Source organism: Salvelinus namaycush, chromosome 20, assembly GCF_016432855.1.
Source record: "Salvelinus namaycush isolate Seneca chromosome 20, SaNama_1.0, whole genome shotgun sequence".
Classification (NCBI taxonomy): Eukaryota; Metazoa; Chordata; class Actinopteri; order Salmoniformes; family Salmonidae; genus Salvelinus; species Salvelinus namaycush.
In genome coordinates, this window is record NC_052326.1 from 12,022,614 (window position 1) to 12,032,595 (window position 9,982).

Sequence of the window (9,982 nt, forward strand, 5' to 3'; positions counted from 1 at the left end):
ATGAAATGTTTTTTTCTGTGCAAAATGCTATATATCCATTGTTTAGCTGGAATGGAATGTTTGTATCCTATATATTTGACTGTGATATGTGCTTGTCTCAAGCTATCTTAAGATGAATGCCCTTACTGTAAGTCGCTCTGGATAACAGCATCTGCTAAATGACCACAATGTCAAAGGTAAATGTTTTACATACAGATCTCATATTACTCTATTTCATAAAACATTTTTTAAACATTGATGTCACAAATGTAGCATTTGTACAGTTCTTTGTTACATTTGACTGTGTAAAACCAAGCAGTACTACTTATTTATCTGAGAGTGATGCGGATATATAGCATTTAGCAAGAAAACATTATTATTTGTCTCTCTGAAATGAAACCCATCAAGTGATAGATTTTAAACAAATACATGTTGAACAACCCCATGTCATGATTAGATATTGAAAAAGCACACCAATCTTTCATAATTTCTTTAAACAATAAAAGTCCATTTATCAACATTTCTGAAAATGGAAATATAGTGTTTTGGAATTAAACTTCAGATATTCAACTGCTACCTATATTAATGGTGCAATATGCAGAAAATGCTCAGCCATTACCTGGTTGCAAAGATTCTAACAGTTGCCGAATTTCAGTTTATGTGACAAAGCAAGTGTAGAGAATCATTGTACCATCTAAACCGCTGTGAAATATCATTTCAATAATCAAAAATATTGTATTTTCAGCTGTTTGAAGCTGGTGTACAAAACCGAAAGTAAAAGACATAAAAACAAAACTTAACTAAAGGGAAGCATAGAAATAGCGCACATAGAACAGATCTACCGCTTCTTATACTTGCTTTCAATGAGAATGACAGAATCTATAAATCACATTGCTATGTGAATTTGGAGGGGGTCGCCTAAAATGTTACAGATTGTAGGTTTAATATTGCTTTATTAATATTCCTAACTTTCAAACACAGAGGCATGTGTAGGCTATACACTCCCTTGACTGTGATGGATTTTGAAGACAGTCTTCTGAAATAGATAGGCTATTGCTGTAAATCGATTCTGTTTTCATAGGGCCGTTGTTAGGGACTCTGTGATTAAAGATACCCAGGGAAAAAAACGGTATTCTCAGTTTGAAGTGTACGATCCACATTCTGGGTTCTCACTGCTCATGTTCCAGATCTTTTGGCAGATGCACACACAGCATTTTCAAAGCAGCATTAACTGGCACAACTCCTATTGGAACGCTCTTCAAACGGGTAGAATGTTCTTTAACCCACATGCCCAGGGCAAGGCATGCACGGTCTGTAACATGACACTTCTGTGGCTTCTGGGTTGTCTGCACTGAATTAGCTCCACGTCTGTCAACTGGCCTGGCACTCTGATCACAACAGGAGGGAGCCATGGTATGGCGTGTTGTGTGAAGTGATGGTTGCCATATCACAGTTTGCAAACCCAAAAGAAGAGGGAGTCTGTCATCCCTGTGATGAAGCAGAAACAGAGAGCAGATGCAAGTTTATTTTTTTTTACTCTCCCTGAGTCTGTCCACTCCTGTACCATGCAGAGCACAATCTGTTGGAGTGTCTTGTACCCCTAAGGTGTTGCTGATGCCAAAGTTCCCACATGTCTGTCTGTGTCTGCCTACGCTGGTTCCCCTGAACCCCCATTTACCATTATACCAGTGCAGAGAACAAGCAAGGGGGTGTGAATAAGAGCAATATAATAGAAAATAATAGAATAGAAACTAATGGAATAGAATAAGGACTGTAGCTTAGCCTAATTACCTAAGTCTAATCATCTTATTGTGGATGTTATATATATCATGCTATGGACTGTTTAATCATCAGCGTTCAACACCATAGTGCCCACAAAGCTCATCACTAAGCTAAGGACCCTGGGACTAAACACCTCCCTCTGCAACTGGATCCTGGACTTCCTGACGGGCCGCCCCCAGGGGGTAAGGGCAGGCAACAACACGCCTGCCATGCTGATCCTCAACACTGGGGCTCCTCAGGGGTGTGTGCTTAGTCCCCTCCTGTACTCCCTGTTCTCCCACGACTGAGTGGCCAAACACAACTCCAACACCATCATTAAGTTTGCTGACGACACAACAGTGGTAGAACTGATTACCGACAACGATGAGACAGCCTATAGGGAGGAGGTCAGAGACAAAAATGTGAGCAAGACAAAAGAGCTAATCGTGGACTACAGGAAAACATCGAAAACATTAACATCGACGTGGCTGTAGTGGAGCGGGTCGAGAGTTTCAAGTTCACATCATCAACGAACTACCATGGTCCAAACTCACCAAGACAGTCGTGAAGAGGGCACGACAACACATTTTCCCTCTCAGGAGATTGAAGATTTGGCATGGGTCCCCAGATCCTCAAAAAGTTCTACAACTGAACCATCGAGAGCATCCTGACTGGTTGCATCACTGCCTAGTATGGCAACTGCTCGGCATCTGACCGTAAGGCGCTACAGAGGGTAGTGCGTAGGGCCCAGTACATCACTGGGGTCACGCTTCCTGCCATCCAGGACCTATATACTAGGCAGTGTCAGAGGAAAGCCCCAAAAATGGTCAGATACTCCAGTCACCTAAGTCATAGACTGTTCTCTCTGCTACCGCACAGCAAGCGGTACCGGTGCGCCAAGTCTAGGACCAAAATGGAGCCTCAACAGCTTCTACCCCCAAGCCATAAGATTGCTGAACAATGAATCAAATGGCCCCCTGGACTATTTACATTGACCCCCCCCCCCCCCCCCCACACACACACATTATTTTTACGCTGCTGCTACTCGCTGTTTATTATCTATGCATAGTCACTTTACCCCTACCTACATGTACAAATTACCTCGACTAACCTGTACCCCCGCACATTGACTCGACTAACCTGTACCCCCTGTATATAGCCTCGTTATTTTATTGTGTTACTTTTCATAAATTTTTACTTTTGTTTATTTAGTAAATATTTTAGTAACTTTTTTTAACTGCATTGTTGGTTAAGAGCTTGTAAGCATTTCACGGTAAGGTCTACCTACACCTGTTGTATTGGGCGCATGTGACAAATTAAGTTTGATTTGATTTGATTTCATATGAAAGTCCTGTATGGCAAAACAAATTATTGGGTGTATAACAAAGCAACATTGCTAAGCACAACGGCGATGACAAAGATTCAGTCCTTTTCAAGGCAACTAATGTTCCCCCGAGTACCTCCTGAACATCTGCATGGTGATGTAACTTCAGCGCGTAAAAGGATACCAAAGCTTTTGACATCGATACCAACACTAATTTCACTTTTATGGTTCTTCTTTATCTTTAATTCGCCTCAAGACATTTCAAACATAACCATCTGTCAGTTTGGAATGCTATTCTAGGGAGGGTGTGCGTGAGAAGGTGGAACTTCTGAGAGAAAAACTATGCCAGTACCGTTACGTCCTGAGGTGGTGAACCAAGCTTCTGTGCTCACGGAGACTCTCTTCGTTCCTTGTTACCTTCAGGGCGTAGGGGTAGTAGTGGTACGGAGCAGTGGTCTCAGTTAGTTTGTTTGGAGCATCTCTTGTGGTTCCATTCTCCAGCCGGCCCTGCCTTCCCCTTGGCTAAAATTGTCCGGGGTCACATTGGCAGGTGGTTTGCGTGATGCGATCATTGAGATCGGATGAAAGTGATTCACAGTGAAAATAAATGATCCAACCCGAAAATATAAGCAAGTTGCTCAAGACCTACATAATGAATGTCATGGTAGTAGGTAAGTCATTACATTTATCTTGAGCGTTTGCAGTACAATGATCTAGTAAAGTTTTCTATTTTTATTGTTATGAATTTCGGTGAGCACTTGCACAGCACACAACATCTACAGACTTCTGTTCCAGTCTCTCATCTGCTGTCGATCATTAGGTCTCTAGATTTGACCACCAACTGACTTCAAAAATGATCTTCCAAAGATGTCGCTAATGGCCTCTAAGGCTTAAGCAACCCACTGCTCCCTTCCAGCTTTATCATTTAAGGCAGAAACAGGGTCTGCGAGGCCAGGAAACTGCCCACTAGACCACCTCCCAGTGTTAAAGGCCCCAAGAGGCTTGGCCTGGCTCACCCCACCTCTGGTCTATGGGCAGCGTAGAGCCCTGGCTCACCCCACCTCTGGTCTATGGGCAGCGTAGAGCCCTGGCTCACCCCACCTCTGGTCTATGGGCAGCGTAGAGCCCTGGCTCACCCCACCACAGGGCTCTGTTATATGGACAGTACAGAGGTATGGTCTGTATGCCCTGGATACAGATCCCAGTACTGCCCTTGACCAATACAACCTACCATTCATACTCAATAAGAGGTGTGTGTGTGTGTGTGTGTGTGTGTGTGTGTGTGTGTGTGTGTGTGTGTGTGTGTGTGTGTGTGTGTGTGTGTGTGTGTGTGTGTGTGTGTGTGTGTGTGTGTGTGTGTGTGTGCGTGATAAATGCCCTCTCTAATAGCCCAGGGTTTGATAACCTTTCCTTGGCCTCTCATTTCTCCTACCTCTGGCCATCAACACTGAATGGCTCTCTCTTAAATTCATGACATGAAGTACATGTGTTTAGTTGACACTCCCTTATTAGGCTGAACTGCCACTTAAAGAAATGTGTTTTGGGTGCTGTTTATTTTGTCAATGAATCCAGTTCAACCGCGTCAATAAGGGTTCTGTGTACATGTAGGGAGACAGATTTAACCGTGACAAATGCGTCACGCTTGCTCACATTTTGTTCCCCCCTTAACTGAATGAGGAGAGAACACTCAAGAGCCGCGACCCTAATCTCAATTGAGTGCAAGGATAGTGTTCATTTATTTATGCTAGGTGGGATTTCATTCACATTCATGCATATTCAACGACTAGCGTGAATGTTAACTGTGTAATAGCTGTTGAGCGCTCCTTTGCACACTTGATATGACGTGGCACCACATAGCCTTTTTAAGAGGCATGTAACTTTTAATGGGTAATCATCCAACATTAATTCCGGACTGCCAGTGATTACTCCCCACATTTGAATCATCCAGAACTTAATTGCCAATTACATTCCGTTTGCATCACTGCATTTGTTGCCTGAGGACGGCTGGATTGTCCTCAACCTGCACTTTTTACTTCCTAACACGTTTTCAGCCACTAACCAACTGTCTACAGTCTACAGGTAGACACTGACAGATCAAACTGCTGAAGTAATGCTAACACACTAACATTACAGAGAGCTGCTGACTTAGCTTCAGTATTTGAGATATGGCTTTAATGAGCTAATGGTACCAGAGAGACAGTGTTCGATGCCCTGCAGTTTCCCCCCCGAATAGGAACCATTTCCCTCTCCATTTGCTGAGTTTAAGATCTGGAGGATCCAGGTAATGAGACGGGGGGTTATCAGCACATCTCTATGAACAACTGACTCAAGCCGTCTCTGCAACACAATACAGTAAACATTTGGGGTGGGACAGTACACTGCCCCGGGGAGACAGTCAGTCCAAAAAAATGTGACTTGATTTGATCCAGCAGAAAGCTGATTCCAGCTAGTCTGACCTATTTGGGCCACAAAGTTTTGGTGTCATGTGAGGTCAATTAAGTGCCTTATTTGGCACAGTGAAGTCAACAATGGGGCTGAAGCCTTAGAGGACATTATTTAAGAGAGCCAAATGGAGTAAACAGCGTGTGCGCTTTTGGATAATTGGAGCGGATGTGTGTATTTGGGATGGAAGAAGGGTTGCATGTGAGGAGTAAGCATGCATGAACAGGTCAGCCAGATAGATTCCATGTGAATAGGAATAGTAGCATCTCCAAACAAGAGGTTGCAGTACAGCTGTAGAAGGGCAACTTCAGCACCTTGTGATGTAATCTTTCGAATTATTCTGACGTAATGTTATTGACAATTCCACATGTTGTTTTATGGAGATAATCGGGAAAACCCAACTGTGTGCACCATGTGGCAATGCTGGTTGAACCTTGATGTGGTTTGAGGTAAACAGTAATTATATAAAGCCTGTTCACCAGCTTCTAAAGACTCCGGCTAGTTATACCTAATGAAGTCAGCCATATGTTTTAGCGACTAGAACCGCAGGGGAACACAGAGACAACCTCGTTGTTCCAATTACCTTCACCTTCTATAATGGCTACTCAGGAACAAAGACTCTTTTGTCTCTCTACTGATGTTGCGTTTCATTTTGGGTGGAAATGTCAGCTGAGCTGCATATGGATTATGATATCTTCTGTGAGACCTTTTCAAGTGCTTCTTCATGCATACGTATCTTTGTTTGAATATGAAGGGATGAAAGGCTAGTTTAGGGTTGGTCAGTACAGTGGCTCTTGCAACTGTTGAAAGATTGACCATGTCGTCTTATCAGCTCTAAACAAGAACGTCTGCAAAATGTTGAATGATTTTTCAGGCAAATTATATTGATTTATTCTTTTGATGTAGGCCTGCAGGTTTAAAAAAAAATCAGATTTACCAGGTCACTCTTCGTATTAAGTATTACAACATGTTATTAACATATTGTAAACATGTTGTGACGTCATACATCAGGACATACTGCAGATTATTATGTTCACCCCTCACCTCTCACCTCTCAATCACTTCTGGTGATACTTTCCTGTCTGTCGTTTGCTATTGTGTTAGTTACTGTAGTTACTGGTCCAATGCTTTCGCACTTCGCACCTATGTGCACCACAGTCCCCAAGTACAATATCATTGACCTTGCTACTTATGATCCCCCCCCCCCCCCCCCCCCCCCTCCTGTTCTTCAATAATTGAATCCCTCTAGACATCTAAACATATGGCAAGGCCGCCATAACACTCACCCCTGCCCCAACACCCCTCACACCCCCCCAACTCACACTGCTGTTACCTCAAACACCACTTCCACTGCTGCTGACTCTCACCCAGTCTTTGTCAATTAATGTGTGCTTGAGTGAACCCACCCCCGCGGTTAGGGATTAACGTCTAGACAGACACAACTGATTGGCTGCCAGGACTGGCCCTGATTGGCAGGGGCTACATATAGGGGTTGGCAGGAAGGGCTGTTTGAAAGGTGAGAGTGGAGAGTAGAGACGGACTGACAGAGCAGCCAAGAGAGAGGAACAGACTTGTGTAAAAGTTATAACAAGGTAAGAGGATTTATTAGGATCTTGGACTGATGGATAGATTTAATATCTTGGATGTACGGAGTGAGGTATAAAGTTGATGTTTTCTATATTTCATTTGATTGAGAACAGCATTTTATCCAACTTGTTCTGATGTTTGCATTCTACTGTGAGTTGGAGCAATCTTATAAAGTGCACACAAATAATGTTACATTGTTGGTATGGTGGACCAATTGTATTACCCAGTTGTATTAGCTGTTCTTGAGTGAAAGGTGTCTCTATTCAGAGAGACAGTGAAAACAGTGAAAACATAGTTGGTCAGACTACTGAAATATGATCTGTTATTCCAATCCATTATTCAAATGTAACATGGCATTCTCAAAACGATATCAGCGTGGATTGAAATGCTTTTTTCCCTTCTGTTTCTGTAGCATCACACAGTTTTGCGTTTAAGGAGGAGCATTCGCATCTGTGCGTTCTTAATTCCGAAGACATATCTGTCATATCAACAGCCAAGTTCAAAGTAAGCCAGGGTGTGTGGCTTCATTTTTAAAGACACGCTATTGCCTCAGGGACTGCTTGGCTGCAGGGGAAACGGTTATAGCTTGGTCACATGACATAAGCTCAGTCCCACAGGATGCTGGAACAGAGAGAGAGAGAGAGAGAGAGTAGTTTGAGAGAGAGAAAAAGAGAGAGCGTGGGAGAGATGAAGCCAGAGTTACTCCTCCCTACAGCTGCTGAGCGACAGAGTCCTCTCACATACGCAGGCCATATGGGGGCCCTGTCATTCAAAACGGGTCACGTGACCGAACAAAAAAACGCGAGTGGCCTCAAAACACAGAAGGGCTACGGTGCAGCGAGAGATAAACTGTAGCAACACTAATGGAGATATGAAAAACAAATCATTATTTGTGAGGGCTAAATATGTTAGTGCCATGTGTACATTTTGGTTCGTCTTTGAGTTTGTTCATTTGTCCTAAGAGGTGCTGTGATCTAACTAAGGTCAAACGTAGAGGGGCAATGTAAACAGTGGTCGATGTTTGACTGAGGGTTATAGATGTGTTATAGAAGTGCTTGAATGGATGACGTTTGCGGGTGAAGCTAACTGGCCATTTCCCTGTTGTGTTTGTCTCCCCCCTCTCTCTCATCCTCTCCCTCTCCCCTCTCTTTCCCTACAGGTCTGTATGAAGGAGGCAGGAGATGGCCTCCATGCTCAAATGAACTCCATGATGGGGGCTCTTCAGGAACTCAAGCTTCTACAAGTGCAGACAGTGCTGGAGCAACTAGACATCTCAGGGAGGCCCATCCAAAGGGCGGCCCCACCACCAACAGCAGACACATGTGGCCCTTGCCCTATCCCCAGCCTCAAGCCTACCCTCGGACCTGGCCACGATTTGACCCTCAGGCCCCCCTTGGACTGGACAACTGGTCAGGAGGAGCAGCAGCAGAGCCGGGTGGGGCACCGGAGCAGCCTGGGCACCTCTCCTTCCTCCTCCAGCCTGGAGACATTGGAGACTGAGAGTGAGAGCCAGCCTCTCCCTCTCCCCCGCAGAGTGTCTGGATACACTGCCCCACAGGTGGAGTACTGTGGCCCACGTCTTAGCCAAGTGTTTCCAGAGCAGCATCAGCAGCCGGCTCACCCAGCCCAGGTGGTGGATCTGCCTGGCATCCTCTACAGCTTGTCCAGGGAAGGCCCCTCGCTGGACAGCGACTACTTCCAGGACAGCATGGACGACTCCAGCGACTGGACCTCCTCGCTCATGAGCCGCAGCCGCAACCGGCAGCCCCTGGTCCTAGGGGACAACGTTTTCGCCGACCTGGTGGGCAACTGGCTGGACTTGCCTGAGCTGGAGAAGGAGGAGATGATTGGGGGTGTTTGTGTGGGGGCGGACGGAGCCGACAGGCCCGACTCCCCAGCCCACCCTCTCCGTCTCAGCCGCTCCCAGGAGATCTGCAGGAAGTTCTCTCTGACCACCAACATCTTCAAGAAGTTCCTGCGCAGCGTGAGGCCCGACAGGGACAAGCTCCTGAAGGAGAGGCCAGGCTGGATGGTCCCCGAGAACCAGGAGGCCAAACTCTTCAAGAGGCCCAAGAAAGTGGCCAAGCAGCAGACCAAGGGAAGCTTCTACCTCCCGTTCTGGGCAGGTGTAGGACAGCAGCAGCAGGGTAAGGGCCGGCCATGTCCCCAGCTGGCTGAGGAGAGACACAGCCAGAGCCAGTTCTCAGAGATTTACATAGACAGGAGACAAGAGTGGAGACAGGAGGCCAGAGTGGAGAAAATGCAGCCCTTGTTTGACTACAACACGGCTGTGTGGGTCTGATGCTGACGCTGCTCCAGGGTGGTGGCAGGTGTTGGGGATTTGGCTGGGAGCTCTGGGAGGTTTGTGTGTTTGTCTGTCTCCTCTCAGAGAATGGACTGACTGAGGAATGAATATCCACACTATTTCCCAACAGAGAGATTATCAGGGCAACTGTTTGTCTGACAATCCTAAGACCTCACTGGCTGTGACTGAGAGAGTAAGCAGGACTTCCTCTTATAGATGGGTTCACCAAAATTGTTAGGATTCGAATGAGTCCATAAGTGCCCTGGACTTATACAATAGACGGTACTTCAATATAGACACGATGCTCAGAAATGCTCTGAATTTCATCGTCAGGGTTCATACCTCAACCCTGTTTCATTATGTTTGAATTCTGCTGTAGGTCCCACCCAAGTGTATCCCCACCCTCATGTCTCATCTTGTACTTCTATCTAGCAATAGAACACAGCTGTTACACGTACTGCATGGGCTCTAGTAAATGTTTTATCTGTGACGTTGTGAAACAGTTGCCACTGAACTGCCACTGAGCATGACCACAGGTGCTTCTTCGCCTCGCTGCCCAGAGTCAGACAGCTGGATGAATACAC

The 9,982-nt window shown here is 45.5% G+C and overlaps 1 protein-coding gene across 1 annotated transcript; it reads left to right on the forward strand.

The window, feature by feature from the left end:
- The first annotated feature begins 8,303 nt into the window (after window positions 1–8,303).
- On the forward strand, window positions 8,304–9,395 carry LOC120065587 (PAK4-inhibitor INKA2-like). Its single transcript, XM_039016651.1, has one exon. It carries the CDS (start codon window positions 8,304–8,306, stop codon window positions 9,393–9,395), a length of 1,092 nt encoding a protein of 363 aa, XP_038872579.1.
- The last annotated feature ends 587 nt before the right edge of the window (window positions 9,396–9,982 follow it).